The 20373-nt window shown below is 34.9% G+C and overlaps 1 protein-coding gene across 1 annotated transcript in view; it reads left to right on the forward strand.

Annotated features, from left to right (window-relative positions):
* Nucleotides 1-20373, forward strand: part of LOC149424727 (neuroligin-4, Y-linked-like) — a 91639-nt gene that overhangs the window by 34444 nt on the left and 36822 nt on the right. The window contains exons 8-9 of the mRNA XM_089631482.1: nucleotides 11760-11906; nucleotides 19281-19539. Coding sequence (XP_089487608.1) covers nucleotides 11760-11906; nucleotides 19281-19539 — 406 coding nt within the window. The remainder of the gene's footprint in view (nucleotides 1-11759; nucleotides 11907-19280; nucleotides 19540-20373) is intronic.

Genomic DNA, 20373 nt, shown 5'->3' on the forward strand with positions numbered 1-20373 from the left:
ATTGCAAAGAAGCCTATGTTTTTAGCCATGGGATTGAAAAGTTGTGAGATTACCATTCTCTCCTCCTATTTAAATATTCCTGATTGAGGGATTGCCGTTGATTTTTAAATCGATTTCAATTTATGTAATATTCAAATGGACCAGTTTATTAATCTGCCTAATAAAACATTAATCAATCGAATGTATTTGCTCAACGGGTAATAAATTCAACCGTCTACTCTGACGATAAAATCTCTAACAATGTTTTCTTCTTCCAAAGATTTGTTTTCATATAAAATTCCAATTTCATCGGCTCCTGATTTATCGAAAATTGTGTACTTAATCCATTTTCTTGGGATATTTGAGGAATTTTAATCCCGGAACGAAAGCGCTGACGGTTGGAAAACTGCTCGGTAAAAAGGGGAGATCCGAGAACGCGATTACTTTATTAGTAGGTCACCGTAACTTGAAGAGCTTTAGAACTTTTTAACGTTTTTCTATAATAATAATAAACTATTTATTCCGGTATGTGGGGAGGTTAGTGTAGTCCCACACATTCCATATAGAGATTCATAAAATATATGATCAAAAACAAAAAGATAGAACAGAAAAAAAACAGAATAAATTGAAAATAAAATAGAATAAAATTAATAGAATAATAGAAAGTTGAAGCCTTTAGGGAGCCGTGACTATATTAGGCGCTAGTATTTTTCTCAAGTGTGCGCCAATGCTGGAGGATGGAGTGAGGCGGGCTTCCGTAGTGAGGATATTTCCAGAGCTTGAACAATAACTTAGCAAAATTTTTAATTAATTCTAAAGACACAGAGGATCAATTAAGCCACTCTGGCATCTATAGACTAAATTGCAACGATTGCCCAGCAACCTATATAGGAAAAACCGCGCGAAATATAAATATTAGAGTTAAAAAACATATCAGGTGCTTAAGAAACATAGGTTTCTCAGAATTTGCCGAACATTTAATCAATACTAACCACACATTTAATAAAAATACGTGAGTCCAAATAATTCATAAAAATAAAATAGGAATACGCCTGAATAACTTAGAAGCTTTGGAAATTTCTAAATCAACGAAAAATAATTCCCAAATTTTAAATAAACAGATAGAACTAACCAACAGCCCGATTTTAAAGTTGTTTCCTTGCTCCAACCTAACCCGTAACCCCCACCCTTCCTTTGGTCCTGCCCCAACACTTGTAATATTTTCGCCTCTTTTCGCCATTCTTTTATTTGTTTAAAACAATATAAAATTTTCTTCTCTCTTGGCTATGGCCGATATTTAATTTTTTTTCTAAGGCTTTGCATATGTGTTCGCGGGGATGGAAAATTCCTCCCCTACAACACATAAGCCTCCATGAAAATTGGACCCTTTTCTTTGATATCTACAGAAAGCTACTTAAAGCTCTCTTGTACTATATATCTTTATAGACATATGTACTTAACTAATTAATACGTTATTTACGAACTTGAACGCAAATATTTCCGTATTTATATTGTAATTAAATTCCATCAAACGTTGTGTAATTTTTTGATTTATGATATAGGATTTTAATGACTTTCATTTTTGTGGTAACCCCCTTGGTTCTGATCGAGGCGTCGAGTTTCACAATTTAATTGGTCTTTCCATTGCAAACCTAGACTTAAATGAATTCCCTGAATGAGCTAACTTTCCTATTGTAATTATTCTGATTCCCTGCACCCTAACAAAGTCGTAGTTAAACGCTGATAAAAGATATTATACATGTTTATTTGGACAGGTAATTAAATATAACTCAAATGGTTAATTGTTAGTAAATTTGATTTTGGTAAACTCTTGTGTCAGTTTGGCGCCACTCCTTAATGATTCTGCTGCTATAAGGTACATGTAAAGATTGATTTAGTAGGTTAATGTAATTAGTTAATTGCAAATTTGACGAACTCGGAATAGCCCATTTGCTGGCATAATTTGGCTCCAAATCCTCCTGCAAGTAAACGAGATGATTGTGAGTCAACAAGAAATTCGCACAATCCTTTGACACGGCTCTTTGATTGATACCTAAGTTATCGCGTCCCAAAAAGCCTTCCACGTCATCATGCACTGCCTTCAAGTTTCCCCTCGAGTCCCGATACCCCCAAATTCCGACCCCTCCTTGGACTACAATTTACTTAGGGCGAACCGGTTTCGTCCTATATACAATCATATACTCACGGTTGGTGTGGACTTACGGGTCGTGAATCCTCATTCCACGTTTAAGAGAGGATGCAAGAGTGGTCCGGAAGACCTAAAATGCAAGCTGTATGCAGGTCCGCATCCTCCAGTAAACAGTACATACGAATAAATATATGTATACATACAGTTTGGGAAAGGTTTATAACTCGCAATACGAGGCTATCTACCTCGCATTCCAAGCTCGGATCTCGCACAAAGAATTCTGCACAATTCTTAGCTTGGTAACCGAATATATACGTAAGAATAAGGTTATACTAATAAATACTAGTAAAATAAGATCTTACGATAGTTTGTTTTGGAGAGCTATCGAACTCCAGGCTTTTTGTTTGTTTGGTTTTGACGTTTTTATTTAAGAGAATCGCCATCTCTATTTGGTTTGGTTAATGGTCTTGTTGTAGGAGCGACCACTGCCTCCTATCTGATGAACTGTATTTGTTTTAAATTTTACCTCCAGGTTTCAACATTAATTTTGTTCATCCTATCCCGTGATTTTCCAATTGTTTCAAGTAGTTGGTTGCCACATTAGAGAGTACTCGACTCTCAAATGTCTCAGGCAACTGATGGGGTTTTGTATGAACACCCAATCAATAACATTCAAATGTTTTGTATAATTATTCGATATAAATCTTACTAACCCGTGATTTTTCAATTGTCGATTGTGAATGATAAGTATTTGTAAGCACGCAGCTTCCAGCTGTTTCAGGTAACTAATAAAAATCTATGCGACTATCTAATCAATGATATTTAAATGTTTCATGTAATTTTTCGATATAAATCTTGCTAACCCGTGATTTTCAATTGTTGTTTGTGAATGATAGGTATTTGTGAATACGCAAAAATTGCTGCACATTGTACAATGACATCCTGGTAATTATCCTTATAACCCTGAAAAATTATCTAGTTATGGCCAAGGTCGTTTTCAAACTATGCAGTTGACTGACCCAATTCTTCAGTGTATGCTTTGTTTTATCAACAAATTGAACAATGTAAACATCTCATCTGACCCACTAACCCAGATGTGAGATTGTTTATTTTAAAATATCTCGCGCTCTCCTTGTGATTCAGTTATGCCACCGTTCACTGTGCATAGTTAATTTAAATATTTTTAATTCCTTTATTGAAGTTAAACTATTTTTCATTTTCCGAATTTAGTAAATTTACTAGAGTTTAATTGAAGAAAAAATATATATATATATATATCAGTACACATATCTCGATTGTCAAAATATGTTAAAAAAAGAGTACATATATTAATAAATAAATATAAAATATATGATTCTACATAGTCTGGAATATTAATAAATACATATTTTCTTTTTCAATAATATAGATATGTCCTCGGGTAGGTATTAAAAATCGCTACCATTTCGATGCTTCGATTAATAAATAAAATACATATATATAATTACATTACTCATATATATATTCTTGATATACAATATATTATTTTATATTTATATATATATACACAAATACACAATATACATATTTTAATGTGTAATTCTTTGTTTTGTTGTTTTAATAATTTAAATGATATACCATTGATCAGCTGTGCCTCCTCACTCCTTGGGCCTGAAAATCATTTATCAAAGGAAAACTCACCCTCTACAAGATTTTTCCGGTTGGGTGCCACACAACAAATCTTGCCGAAGAAAATCCTACCTAATTAACTGAATTTTCCAACTAATTTCAAAATAAATCTTTTCGACTATTTATTCCTATTTAATATTTTATTCTTGCTTGAATCATATAAATTTGCTGATAATTGATTTTTCTTCCGAACGAAATCCTAATCCAGAAAACCCGTTGATTTAATAACACCTTTCTAGTTTAGGCTTTGAGTGATAGCTATCTCAAATTCTTTTTTGAAATAATGGCTTGATGTTTAAAATTCCGATTAGAACGACAAACACTTTTAACACGGTCGCTATGCGCACGATGGGTTTTAATCGATCAATTTATTGATTCTAAATTTCTTTTATATAAATTTATACGAAAATTTTTCCGAATTGCGCAACCTTTTAATTAACTCGATTCTTAATAAATTAGATTTTTTTCGAACTTTTACTTTTAGAACAAAGGTTTGAGCATTTGTTGTTATTTCTTTTTCGAACTGTTTAAATTGTGTTTATTTTAAACTAAGATGTAAATGTTTATTACTATTATTATTTTATTTTCTTTCAAATTGATGTTAAATTATAATCTATTTTTAAATTTCAATTCACGAGCACATCCACTCTAAATGAACGACAAAACTCTCAATCGAATTTTAAACTTCACTTTGAATGAAATAATTATTTTTAAATTTTGATTTAATTTTTAATTCAATAATCACTTTTTTGCACTTCACTAAACACTTTTTAAGCACTGAGTTTAAATTATATTTATTTTCACTGTTTAACCAAATTAAACTGACTCAACAAAACTTCACTGATGGGATTTTCAAAGGAATTTAAACTGAATTTAAAATTTCTAACTTTTCACAAAACTTCCTAAGTCCAGGGACTTGTTCAGAATTTAAACTTAGACTTTTTCAAAATTTAACACTTAGATTATTTCACTAGAATTTTACCAATAGACGTAGTACTGCGACGTAAACTCCGTTTTCAAAATCTCGACTGATTGTCCGAAAACTGGTCTGCACCGCCATTTTATACCCTTCTCAGGTTCCAAAAGACGTATCTGAATTTTCTTTGATAATCAATTCTGTCTTTTAACAACTCGCAAATCCGAACAAATCTCCCCCTAATTTCACTTGTTCCTACATACGATCTTCTGTTTTCCGGCTCTGGGCGGTGGTTAATTTTTATCTCACGACTCTAAATCGATAGGGTCCAAATCGGGTAAGCCTGCGTTAATCGCCCAAGCTTCCTTTGTCCTCTGTTCATACAAAATGTAGTTAAAATCTCATGATTTTGCGTTCCTTTTTTTTCTCAATTCGCGATAGGTCCGTCCTCAATAACATATATATAGATCTCAATTTCATGCATCTCGTGCGAAAATTGTTTAAATCCATGTCGAAATCTTTACTACGCATTTTTGAATTTCGATTTGTTTAAATTCTACTTAATTTTATTGTCACTTATATGAGCTTTTCCATTTCCACCCGTACTTTCTATCTTTATGTCGCAGATTTGAGTTTTTCCTTATCTTTTTGGATTTTCTTTTATCCGCGACGTTTTCTTGCACAATGTCTTCTTTATTCTTTTGTTATTTCTCACAACTCTATAACTAATTATTTTCCAAGTCGTATTTATTTATTTCACGGATAAATTTGAATTGTATCACTTTTCTCCACTTGGATTATTCTTTATCTCCGTTCTTTACCCTTTCTTTTATCTTTCTCTCACTTTTCCCGATGTGTGTGGTCTCCAGGAAAATTTCATACTTCATTTATTATTAATTAATATATAGTTTTCCACACTTCTATGGGAGATATACCTAATTTGACTCTGGGATATCTGTCACTTTTATTGTCTGACCCAATCTCCGCCCATTCTCCATCCCTCACTTACAAGATTTCACATAAATTATACGTCTGGACATATGTTTACGTCTCAGATTTTATGTACTACGGCCGTAAATTTAGTTTAATTTTACAGCCATTAGTTTTAATCTATTTTGCTTTAAATAAACATTCCATAAGGTCCACGTTAAAATTAATCGTCTCTCCAATCGTTTATTACCTTAACGTAAATAAAAATCATGTTCGGATTTCGATTGTTTATATTCCAAAATACACATGAGACTGTCAACCTTTTATCTTGTTTCGATCCCTCTGTAATCTTGTGTAGCTCTAATATCTATCTAACCTAATAATTATGTAAAATGTCTACTTTTCCTGAATCCAATCTATCGTTATATGTTTAGTTTTACTGTCTTCTTCTGATACTCAATTTTCATGTCCCTAGGACCTTTGTAGCAGCTCAAAAATCTCTGTATTATCCTTCCATTCGGTCGCCGCACTTTTCTAAAATGTCTATTTTTTTGCGAGATTTTCATTCAAAATTGATTTACCAATATGTCCGTTTCATCTTAAATTGATAACGATTAATTTCCATCGTTTCCAAAACTCTCACCTCTCTTTAGTACGATTTTTATCGAACATGACACCCTCCTTCTATCATAAATAATTGTACTACAGTTGAAAATTCCGCCAGTAACTTTCCTTCGCCTTTCCCGTCCTTTTTTTATACTATCGCGTTTATAATTTTTTTCATTGCATTTTCGTGTGTGTGTTTTTCCAACATGAAAACTTCAAAGCACTCGATTACAATGGTTCGCTACCTCCTAAATTTCTCAGTTATTGTAAACATTCCCAGGAGTTTGTCACCTTGAAAGTCGATGCTTACCCTAAAGTGCGTTCACCTCTAATTTCTGTGGGAATCGAAATGTCGTTAATTATCTATTTTAATGTCGGGTCCATAGTTCATTCCTTTGTCTTTCGTAGACACACGCCCCTCCGTTCACTGATTGGTTACTCAAAATTTTATAGCTCTTTGTTCAGATCTATTGGTTGACAAAATTCAATATTTATTTTTAGGCCTAGAAAGGGGGTTTTCTTTCTCGTGCTAGACGATTTTACGACCTCTCTGCTTTCGTCCCGGAACCTTGATTTAATTCCAACTATTACAGGTGTCTACTGCAAGCAAGCTGAATCAATTCTTTCTCCGCCAGATGTCGTTAGCATGTCCGTTTTCATAAATAATTTGTATATTTTTTTGCAGCTATGGTTTATCTGTTTTTTTCACTGTGATTTAAAGCCTTTCATCACACACTTCCCCCTACCCCTCCCCCTCCCCCTCCGCCAACCAGTCTCTGATGTTCTCTCCCTCTACTACATAGTTTCTTTTAGCGAAATTTATTCTTTTATGTTTACCTTATTCCTTGCTCTGTATTATAATTTAGTATTATATTTTATTGTCCCGAAGAAGATTGAGTACAATCAAAACCGGTCGACGAATATACCTCAAAATAAAGTGGTTTAAAACTAAGTGTTTGTTTCATTTTGTATAATGTCAAGCCACAAAGTGTTTGCTTTCTTCGATGATTTCATTGGACTAGACGACCCGTTAATGGTGGTAAAATTGCTCGTTGTGAGTTAAATCAGCACCATTTTAATTGGTTTACTTTAGAAATTATTTCGTTAAAAATGATTTGTTTGCGACATGTGTTAATATTTATCGCCATACACATTTATGAAAGTTTTAGCATGGACCCCACTTCGTAGTTAATTATGGAAATTGTTTTGAACTTTAAAAAATTTGCAATTGGATAGAAGAATTTGGTACACGAAGTTTTCAGCGAAATAAGTATTCGCTATCTTAAAATGACATTTGTTTGAAGTTTTCTTGATCAAAGATTCAAATTAAAAATCTGAGCTCCATAGGATCATCGGATTGCGTCCGCGAGTTTTCAATGGCTCCATGAATAATTCGCAGCATTGTTTGCCTTGGAATAATCGGAGCCTCAGTAAGCAAAATCCGGATCTCATTTGGATGATAGCTGATGATGGTAGGCGCAGTTTCCCACTCCATCTACACTATGCTAGAGTTATACTAGATTAAAAAAAATACTACGTGAACACTAGGATACTGTTGCTTTTTTTTAGAAAAGGCTTGTAAACAAATGGGGTTTATATTTACCCTTGGGAAGCCTTTTACTAATCACACACACTGATTATACTACAAATTAGAAATTGAATAATAATATAAATTGTCTGTGAATTTCCAACCCACGCTTTTGTTTGATTATTCTTATTACAGGAAATTAAATTTGTGAATTTAATAAATTTATTTATTTATTTTTATTTATTTATTGTTTGTTTGTAAATATTACATAATACAATTAATTAACTTAAAATGTCCAACTAGGCGATTGCCCGTTTTAGGACATTCCAATATGATAATGTTTTTACATGTAAATTATGGTACATTATAGTGTTGACTATTCTGTTGTTAAAAAAAATACATATGTATATTCATATTCTAGAATACTTCCAGTTATATCACGACATATTTTACTATTGTTTAGCTGACATAATAACTGAATTAACATAACATATGCTGAATTAATAGATAAAAACAAGAAAATGAATTTGAAAATGAAACTGAATTGAAGAAATTCTGTTGGTAAAGTAATACAAATGTATATTCATTTTTTTTTACTATTGTTTAGCTGATATAATAAACTTAAGAAATATTAATATATAAAACAAGGAAATGAAAAATAACAAAAAATAAAAAATGAAAGTAAAGAAGGAACTTTTCATTTAAGGAAAAATATCACGAAGAATTGAACAATTTTCGAACTTTCTTTATGTAAAAATACAGTTCCTGTAATGCTAATATAATACCAATATAAGTTAAAATGTAAAGAAGAATGTAAAGAAAAACAAAATTTACAATTTAATTACTGTTTTTTAGCATATTCTCGCATTCAACTCTCCCCAAGACCAGAAGCCAATTGTTTACCTGCATACGCAGAATATTAGTACTCTTTGCCTTCCATGCATCAGGTATGAGATTGAGCAGTTTAGGGCCTAAGTATGAGAATTGTCTCTGTGCTAAAGATGAGGAAGTGGTGGGCGGAACTGTTGGGTTTTTTTTGCATGTCTTGTATTATGACAGTGGTTTACGGAAGCTAAGTAGTGCCTCTGTTTTTGAGTATGTTAAATGATTTTCCTCATGTATAATTGTCTTACATCAAGAACACGAAACTCTGCAAACAATGAATCGCTGGGGTACCTGAAAGGTTTTTTCAGTATGACTCTTATAAGCGATTTCTGGGATTTAGCTAAGGGATCGAGTATGGTTTTAGCACAACCTCCCCAACCTAAGGAAGCATAGTCTAGTATGGAATTGCACATTGCAAAGTAAATTCGTTTCAAATCATTTAGACATAGAATATTTCTAATTGCTATAAACAGATGTGTAAGTTTCCTGACCTTTGTGGAAGTAAAGGCTATGTGTTTGTCCCATCTCAGAAATTTATCAATGATAATTCCTAGGTATCTTATATTGTCCACACATTCTAAGGTATTGCATTTACATGTAATAGTGTCGTAACAATGGTGTATTCTAATGTTAATAATTTCTTATGGTTGACCCGCTTGAGTTGAACTGAAGCAGATGAATTTCGTTTTATCCGAGTTTAGAGTGAGGAGATTACTATCTAGCCACTGTTTAACTTTGTTTATGCCAAATTCAGCTTTAATGCAAGACTCATTCCAGGTTTTGCCTTCGAATAAAAGTACTGTATCGTCAGCAAATGTAATAATGTGGTCTGCAAATGAAGTATTACATAAGTCATTTATATAAACATTAAACAATATGGGACCTAGTGTACTTCCTTGCGGTACGCCATATTTAATATTGGCTGGATCACTTAGAGTACAGTTAATATCCACTCTTTGGCTCCTGTTTTCTAGGTAACTAACAAACCACTTGAAAATTTGACCCTGTATCCCAATTCGCTGTAGTTTATTCAGCAGAATTTTGTGCGAGATAGTGTCGAACGCTTTAGCTAGATCTAAAAAAAGTGCAATGCATTTACTACCTTTATCTAGATTATTAGAGATGATTTTTGTCAAATTAGCGATGGCGTTTTCAGTGCTTAAACCTTTGCGAAAGCCGAATTGTCTACTAGAAAGGATGTTGTTATTTTCGAGATAAAGGATGAGACGGTTCTTTACAATTTTCTCCATAATTTTAGAGACAGAGTTGAGCAAGGAAACAGGCCGGTAATTATGTATCAGTGATTTGTCCCCACTTTTATGCAGTAAAATGACGATTGACTGTTTTAAATGGTTAGGGAATTTCCCTGAATTAAAGCTTAGATTCGCAATGAACGCAATCGGTATGGCTATGTATACTTTAATGATTTTTAAAAGATTTGATGAAATCTTATCGGATATAAAAATAATTCAACCTTTTTGCAAGGATATAAATAATCTGTTAACTCTATTAGCAGTGTATTTTATTAACTGCCGATAGAAATGGAAAACGTTAATTTTTGTGACTAATCCTCGTACCTATTTGTGAAAGCCAGTTAGGATTATGTCAAATGCTGCAGCTGCAGAATTAGCAAATAATCTATTTAATCTACTAGCAGCGTATTTTATTAACTGCCGAAAGAGATGGGAAACATTCATTTTTGGGACTAATTCTCGTACCTATTTGTGAAAGTCTGTTAGGATTATGTCGAATGGCTTCAGTTGCAGAATTCAAGCAAAAAATTTATTGAGTATTAACGAATAAATGCACCACTGTTCTGCGTGTATTGCAGCACATTGTTAAATCTCATATCCGAGGAAACATAGCGTATTGTTTGAGTTGTTGAAATGGTAGAATTTAATACTCTTGGAGTTAGGAAATAATTAGGTATTTGATTTGCAAATGGAAGCATTTCGGACCATAAATTTTATTTCCGATAACTTCGTTTTATGTTTAATGTTGGTTTTCTTCATGTATTTTATTACCTTTGACTGAATGTAGAACGTACCCTAAACGTGTCTTACGAACAATACCATATCATTTTGTGGCAAAATTTTAACAAGACTATGAAGATATTGAACAATTATTCGATCCTAATGACACGACCAAGTCATGCGAGTTTTCTCTCTTTTTTGCAAAAGTTGTAGATATTGCGTTTTCAAGAATTTGATATGAAGAACCTGTAGATTGTTCATTCACCCAATCTGTGAAGAATATTTTGAGGTGGGATAATTTTTTATACTAAAATAGAATTCAAGAGGAGTATATAAGTCAAAAATATATCATATATCACCACAAATAAAGGTAATAAGCACTGTCTAGAAATCTTTGATTTAAGAGTAATATGTTTTTTTTAATATATTTATTTTGTGATTTTTTTTTTAATAACTGTCATCAAGGAAAACTTTCAAAAAATAATCGCTGTCATAAAACCGTATTTTTAAATACATCCATTTGAATTCAACTTTTGTTTTCGGTATTGAAAGAATTCAAATTTTGGAGGCAGAGATGAACCCACTTCCCGAGATCAGTTCTAGCTGAAACTCAGCAGAAAGACATTCTTTTAAATATTGGTGTCAATTACGTACACACACGCGGACACGTACGCATTCGTCTAAAATTTGATGACATTACAACAGTTAATATACGCATTAAATGTTGGTCTTATCAAACTGGAATTTGATAAGACCAACATTTCGTATATCGATAAGACCAAGTTTTCGACTCCAGTTTCTGTGTAGTGCACAGCAGTCCCTGGGGAGGAAGGTTCGATCCTTACTCAAACCAAAAAAAAATAATTATACATTAATTAATTAATTTATTTATTTTTTCTAAATAACAAAGTTGTTTTTTGTAACGTAAATTATAATTTCAATATATTTGTACTCAAGCGAAACTGTAGGAAAAACTAGAATTAAAATTGATGATTATATTATTTGTTATTCGTAAAGTAAAACCTTTCTTAGGAAAGATTAATCGACATTAGTGATTTCACTGAGAGCTTCGTCTTCGATTCTCCTGAAATTTCCAAGATTATTTTGAATCTGGTGTTTTGACAGGTCTAAAGCCGAAAATGAAGAGTCACTATCGTGGTCACAAGATGGCGCTGTGGTTGAACTTGATTCCCCAATTGCACAAACCAGGGTCTTCAGACGTGTCCACGAGGCATCATCACTTCAGGGAGAAGGACCCTCACTTCTACACAGGTAAGACCACGCATAATATTTATCTACGTTACCTTTTTGATCTATTATGTCTGTTTTTTTTCTCATTTGGAAGCGAGGCTAATTGAGACTCTTTGATGAAGTTCTGATGGCAACTCGGATTTTTGCCAGTGGTGCATGAAAATGGAAGAGCAGTAATCTATACAACATGATACAGAACTCCTGAATAAGACACAGAAAAAATAAGACAACGGTCTCAACTGGGAATCAAACCCAGAATCTCTGTCTTACCGGGACGACCTATTTATCCACGTGACTATTGTGAGCTAATTATTTAACGACATTTTTGTCGATCTCATATTTTAAATTCAGAATTAACACCATCATCTCACAACTATTTTTTCCCAAATTTTGACAGATATCTTTTTGAATAATCACAAAGTTCTGAAGAATTGGTTTGTAACCTAGCTAGTCTATTGGATAAACATTTGCGATTTTTTCTGTAAAGGTCTGCTCGTGCGCAGGATCGATACTGCTAGTGCGCAGGATCGAATTGCATACGCTGCCGCCAATTACGAAAACAATATGAATATTACGAAAAAAAGTGATAAATTAATTATTAATGAACTTCTAACGTTTTTTCAAAACAAAATCGATGTCTTAGATGAACTAACCGCTATCCAAATATGCTCCAATAATTTCTCAGAAGACAAAGTGGAGGCTGCGAAAGACATTCTGTGTAATGAAACAGTTGAACGCAGGATTATGAGGAAAGGTGAAGGTAGGAAATGTAAGAATTTATATAATATTATTAAAATACTGAAGGAAACAGAGAATGAAGCTATACCAACCTTTATGGCTCAGAATCTACACAAACTTCCGCCTATCAATTTCGATCAAGTAGAAGTCACTTCTCTCCCAACAAATATCATGGCATTAAAGTGTGAACTAACCACAATTCAGTCACAAATGTCCAAACGAAGCGATCTGGAAGTGTTGCGCTCTGAAATGGTTCTCCTAAGGAATGAACTGAAAATAAATTATCATAACCTTAAATATGATTTAAGATTTTCACGGCCAAAAGTATTTTTGTTATTTGTTTTTGGGGTGTTATGCCGTGTTGCGCTAACTCCTTCTTTAGCCAACGTTTCGGACAGCATTGCAGTGTCCATCATCTGCCTTCCTGCCTTATGTACACAATGTGACAGACAGAATTGCCAGGCTATTGAGAAAGGAAAATATCAAGACTGTCTTCGGAACAACAACAAAGATACAGGACTTACTGAGGTCTGCAAAGACTAAGTTTCCTCTGGAAACAGATGGGGTGTATAAACTCAGCTGTTCCGGATGTGACAAAGTCTATATAGGCCAAACAGAGCGGACTATCTCCAAAAGGATTTCAGAACACTTCAGAGCTTGTAAACTCGGCCACCCTGACAAATCGGCAATTGCCGAGCATTTGATTGACACCGGGCATTACTTTGGATTTGTTCCTGAAATCCTGGGGAGACCCAAAACTTATAGAGCACGGCTGATTACGGAAGCCATTGAAATTCATAAAAATCCCGTAAACATTAATAGAGACGATGGAGCTAAGCTCAATAGTTCTTGGTATCCGGTAATTGACGGCTACACCAGAGCTAAACGAAGAAAAACCACTTTAAATAAAAAAATTAAAAAAATGATACGTTAATGTTAGCTCAGAGGGTTGGAGCTGGCAACACGGTATCACAACCTCATACTTAAGCTCACATTTTAACACAACCTCAAATAACACATCTGCCCTGATGATGGACACTGCAATGCTGTCCGAAACGTTGGCTAAAGAAGGAGTTAGCGCAACACGGCATAACACCCCAAAAACAAATAACAAAAATATCATAACCTTCTTGTTCTTCTTCATTGCTCATACTTAGCAGTACTCACTTTTTAAAACCTTTTTAAATAAATAATATTTTTTGTACATTTTATACTTTTTGATATTTTAACATTTTATACTTGTTACTTTATACTTTTCTTTGAGTTGTTGTACTTTTACATTTTATGCTTGTTACTTAATACTTTTGTTTGAGTTTTTGTACTTTCACTATTCCTACTTTTGTTGATGGCAACGTTATGCCGTATATATGAAAAAATAAAATAATGACCGTATTCCAAATCAAGACGTAAACACATCGCCGTCCTTGAAAAAATTGAAGGTCTCTATTCCGATAGCGGTAGATAAGAACCGCTCATGCTCACGGTCGCCAACTAATGAATTAAATTTGGACAAAAATGCGCCCCTTGCATTAGCTGCCCCACCTGTCATGCACTCTCCTCAATTATGGAATAAAGTAGCAGCGTCTAGCTCTCTCACATAACAGCAACAAGTCGTACTGCAGACATCACAGGTAAATCAACCGGGTATGGATGAATCAGCTAAAATTCTACTCACACAATCTCACAAAAATACATTTAAACCAGAGACAACTAATTTTAGTACGGATGGTTATAAAACCGTTACAAGAAAACTAAGGAGTTCGAGAAATATTATTGCAACTGGGACAGCAATGGAGAACTCCCTCAAAATAGCTGAGTTAAAAACAACGCAACTTTAACTGTGTAACTGAAGACAATATTTGAAACTTTATCAATAGCAAAATAAAAGGATGTAATATCCAAGTGGAAAAAATAATGCAACGAAATCCCACGCAGTTTAGATCTTTCAAGTATACTATAGCGAGTACGGATTTCAAAACGTACATGAACAAAGAATTTTGGAATTTTGGCCGACTGGTACTGTTTTCCGTAATTTTTTTGAAAAAAAATACAATCGAAAAGAACGAAATTGAGATAATTTCGATTAACTGCAAAAGTTTTAGACGAAACGTCAACTTCGTTTTATTTTTTGATTTCTACGATGGAATACTTTTGCAAGAAACGTGGTTATTACAAAACGAAACAGCGAATCTATCCAAACTTCATCCGAACTTCCAGGGATGGGGTACCTCTGCTGAAGATTTATCAAACGGACCGCTACGGGGCCGACCCTACGGAGGAGTCGCAGTACTTTGGAGGAACGATCTGCAAGCTTCAATAATACCGTGTGGAGATGACCGCATCGCTGGTATTCAGATAACCGTATATAAGTAGATAACATGCGGGTGTGTCACGCGGACCACCTTACCGACTTCACCAACTACCTTTCCAAAATACATGCGATCATTCAAGATAATGAACACCTATCCTCCATATTCGGGAAAGAACTCTCTCATTTCTACACCGAAAATAAATACAGTTTCATCGATATTGAAAGTATAACGACTGACACATATATATATATATGTGTCAGTTGGTATATATATATATATATATATATGTGTGTCATCGTTTATATATATACATATATAAACGATGCACACAATACCACTTTCTGGCTGGATCACTGTATATGCACTAATAATCAAAAAAATAGATAGTCTGAAAATAAACAATGATACCCACTTGTCCGATCACTATTAATAAAGAAAAATTACCGGCAACCATTTTTAATATTCCGCAATAGCCTAATAAAATAATACAGAGAAGGAATAATAATAAGAAAATCAGTGAATATACGTCTGTAGCAGAAGCATTACTTAGTGTAATCTATCAAAGACACTCCGAATCCATTTGTAATTCGGATTATATATGTGACAAATGCGACCATATACACAACATGGACAATATATACACAGACATCGTTGAAGCCCTCAGTAAGGCTGCCAATATTGTATTTTATCGGGAGAACGATCAAAGCAAACCAAAAACACATTGTGACATTGCTGGGTGGAATCAACAAGTTAAAGAACAATAAAAAATTCCAGATTGGCGTTGATGGAGTAGATTAAAAATGGGAGACCATTGCATGGTCCCATTGCGGACAAAAGAAAAAAAGGAAGGAATTCAAAATAGCTCTTAAACACTGCCAAAGCTATTCTGAACAAACAAAGATGGATGATATTGTAAAATCACTTGAAAAAAAGTAGTTCTCCCAATTCTGGAAGAAAAGTAATAACCTGATCAAACCAAAAACTCGAATCGCCAGCCAAATTGATGGATCCACAAACGAGGAGGAAACTTCTAATTCTTTTAGAAAAACCTTTGCAGATATTTTCGGAAATGAAGTACCGTCTGTCCCTGATATTATGGAATATAATGGACAAAACGTTCACCTCTCTGAAAGTAATATAATGAAATCCATAACAGGCACTAAGGCTGGTAAATCTCCGGGGCATGATAATCTAAGTATTGAACATATAAAATACGGAGGTAGGTACATACCCAAACTACTAAATATACTGTTCAACGCAATACTTAAACACAACTATTTACCGAGCGTAATGACGAAAACAACTCCTATCCTGAAATCGGGACAGCCTGACATGAATAACTACAGCAATTACCGGCCAATATCCTTAACAACTATAACTGCAAGATTATTTGAAAGGTTAATATTAAATGATATACATGATAAATTAATGTCTAAAGACAACCAGATAGGCTTTAAATGTAGATTATCCACTAATACGGCAATATACACTGCAAATCAAATAATAGAATTTTACAAGAAACAAAAAACTACCGAATACGGGTGATTCTTAGACCTAAGTAAAGCCTTCGACAGGGTCTGTCATAAAACGTCATGGGATAAATTGAAAGCTAGGAATATACCTACCATATATATAAACACACTATCCCGATGGCACTCCCAGCAGGAAAATATTGTACGGTGGGCAAGCACGCACTCCCAGCCGATATATTTGTGGTCAGGAGTAAGGCAAGGAGGGCGTATGTCCCCCATCATATTTAATGTATACATGGACGAGTTGTCAACTCGCCTGGACATCAGGGCGGGCTATCGTGAAAAATGTATGTATAAACCATATAAGCTACGCTGACGACATGATCCTCCTGGCTCCGTCGATCAAGGGATTAAGATTACTTTTAAACATTTGTGAAGAATATGGAAAATAGCATAATATGATGCATAACCCGAAGAAGACGAAATTGATTGCGTTCCACCACGGAAAAAATCCAGATACGAGTAAGATGCTCCCCGTATACCTTAACGAGGCAAGAATAAATAATAGGCACATTATTAATCAAGACCTATCGGACAATGGCGATATCGAACGACAAAGGAGAAGCCTAAGCATAGTGTATAATATGATTGCCCGCAGATTTTGCAAATGCAGCAATACCGTTAAAAAATACTCTTCAACGCATTCTGTATTGGCCTGTATACATGTGAGACATGGTGTCACTACCAAACTTGCTCGATGAAACGACTCCAAATTCAATATAATGACGCCTGTAGAATCATATTTGGATACTAAAGATACGGCAGCGATTCGACAATGTATAATCAATCTTATTGCAAACGAGGAGATCTGAAAAAACTTTAGGGATGATGTAAGCATAATGATAAGGTCGACTAGGTACAGGCCTGGGCTCGCTACCGGCAAATTACAAAGTCAGCAAAAAAACGAAACTTCACTGTAAAATAGTCCAATCACTGACATAAATATATGTGGTCATTATGGTTCGTCAGTTCTCCATTGGATAACTTTTTTACATTAAGGACACGCTGTATATATGTAAGTAGCTTTAATTTCTCACATCATCTGAAATGTGGTCAAAGTTCAATGGTGGTTAATAAAAATAATGTATCTAGTTGTACGTTAATGCTCTGACCGAAATATTCAAAACATACATACTATAAATGACAAATTAATTACGCAACACTTTGCTTTTAGAGAGACTTTTTATTTTCGAAATTACCGTATTTAAATATTTTTTTCAACTACGGGTTAAGTATATTTCAGATGGAAACCTAAGGAAACCCATATAACAATCGAATACGAATAGCTTCTATGTTCGTACGACTCGAATGGTATACTTATATATGAGGTTTATACAGACAGATAACAATGTAGGCAAACAGAAAAAGCATTGAACCTATATTAACCACTACGTCATATAACGAAGAGAGGATGTAATATTACACTGCTCTGTCTTTACACCCACTCCTTCATTAACCACATACCACGATTACAATTTACAAGATCGTATTTATAGAATGTTATCTGAGATTTTCAGATTCCCTTGATCACAGGGACATCTCCGACGTCGTCTTCCATCCTCTTGCCCCTGGTACAATATTTTGATATTTTTCCGTCCATTCGCTCTAAGTGTCCAAACCATCTAACGGCTGTTGTTCAAAGTGGCCGTTTATCTTTAGATTGGACAAAAACACTCTCAAACGCATAACTTGATGTTGCACCAACGCTACTTACGACAACAAAACACCAAAGTTAGAGTATCCAATTACCAGGATTAAACTCCACTAATCGACTGATGTTTTAAATTTTTTTCAACACTGTTGTAAGAAAGTGGGTGTGTCAAGCCTACGCAAGACAGAAGTGAAACTTCTAGTATTCCTCTCTCTCTATTTTCATTTCATCATCTCTATTTTCTCTCTTAGGTTAGTTTGAAAATTAGAGGTTAAATAATTCAACGACGAAGCATGGATTTGCTTTTTCTAATATTTTCTTATAGATGAATGACGTTCGATTAATGTATAGTTCCAAAAATTTTCAATTTATTCACAAGTATACAATATTACATAAATAACAATATTACAATTAAAAATTACAAAGAAATTACAATGACAATTTACCAATCATGTGCCATTTTCATTGTCAATTTCATGAATATCATTTCCTAATGTCGTGATAATTGGGTTATGGTAACTAAAGTGCGAGATATATACATGAGCACTTAAATCCTAAATGAATCGTGCAAAAACTGCATCGATTGTTGTCCCGTGTCGGGAGAGAACGTTCGTGAGCGGCTCCCCCACCTCAACAAGCGCATATGGTGAGAGAGGGACAGTGAACGGTGAGCGGTGGTGGGGGTACCCGCATTTTCGTGTCGATCCTGACTCGGTTTTACTCCGTCCCAGAAAATTCATTACGCGCCTAAAGAAGTTTCACTTCAATAATCTAATATTGGTAAAAGTCAAATATAGTGGCGTCATGTTACACCTATACGTATCACTTTCTTAAGAATGGTCATTACGTCATTAGTGCCAAAAGTACAGGGATGCATGTTGAACGGAATTTGTGCCATGTGATCAAGTCAGTGCCATCAAGTAACGACAATTTTCAGATGGCAATTGTTGTTGATACTCGTTACTGATTTATGTTTTGTTAAATTAAATAAATTTAGTGATTGGAAGATGAAGTATGTGAATGAATGAAGAACTGTAGTGCCACGTGCTTCATACGAAGACCATCGGTCCAGCTTGTCAAAGCTTGTCGGTCGGCGGACCATACGCGTTGTACTATTTCCAGTCTTCAATTTTTTCTACATTAATATTTGTTTTGTTCTCAGGTCCTGTCCGGCCAGAATCCTTCACTCAGATGTACGGTGACCGCGTGAGCGCCGCCCGCCGCCCCTCGCCCACTTCGTGCCAGCCCACGGCTGAGGATCTGGCGTTAGGCGGCGATGCTGGCGAGCAGGAAGAGGCGGTGGACCAGGCCGTGGGTGGCGAGGATGGGGAGCTGCCCCCGCGGCGGGATGGAGCCGGGGCCACGCAGGCGGAGCGCGAAGCGGAGCTGCTCATGAAACTGGCGAACAAGCATTATTACAGGTAAGAATATTGGGAATTCATTTAACGCTCCCGCTCTGAAATGGGGTACTACACTTCCCACAAACGAGAATTTGGTGCGATGTCTTAATTATTTTTTTCATCACATTCACTGTAATTTTGGTAATTCTAGATAAAGAGCTAGACGGTAATCGATCGATAAGAAATTAAATAATATATTTATATATATCAAATACCGTACTACCTCCCCCCCCCCGAAATCGCTATTAAAAAATTCCTCTTCGCAAACAAGTCACGAGTGCAGTTGTACTTGAGTTACGCTCGATTTCGTACTCTCTATAATCGTTTTGCGTTACTTAATGATTGACTGTTGGGCGAAGATGAGAGATATCTGGTTAAAACGATATTTTTTACATTAGCTCCATATAGGAGGACCTGAGGGTAAGAAATTCTTCAAGCACTATGTCATCTTTGGGGATGATGTGTAGAGGGTATTTTTAGGGAAAAGATGGAGAGAAAGTTCTGGGAAGCAAAAGGTATGAGGGGTGGGTAGGAATCTGGGGGAAATGTTTCCAAGAGTGACAGACGTATGAATACATCTCTCCCACCACGGTGTAAGGCGGTAAATAGTCTTCCTCAACTAGTCTCTCTCGATCTGACCCGCCACGCAGTAGGTGATCAAACGCATCCACTCCCAAGAACTAGACAAACCTCACCCCATGAACCCGGGCACCCCGGCGTAAACTAGAAATAGAAAACCACTTTCGAAAGGCGACTTATGACAGGGTTTTTCGTTATCCAATAAATGGTTCCCCGAGCAAGGGTACCCATTGTCGTCTCCCAAATTGAATGTATGTAGTAGTTAATAATATCTGA

This window comes from Hesperophylax consimilis, chromosome 4, assembly GCF_061612785.1.
Source record: "Hesperophylax consimilis isolate HC1 chromosome 4, BYU_Hcon_1.0, whole genome shotgun sequence".
Classification (NCBI taxonomy): Eukaryota; Metazoa; Arthropoda; class Insecta; order Trichoptera; family Limnephilidae; genus Hesperophylax; species Hesperophylax consimilis.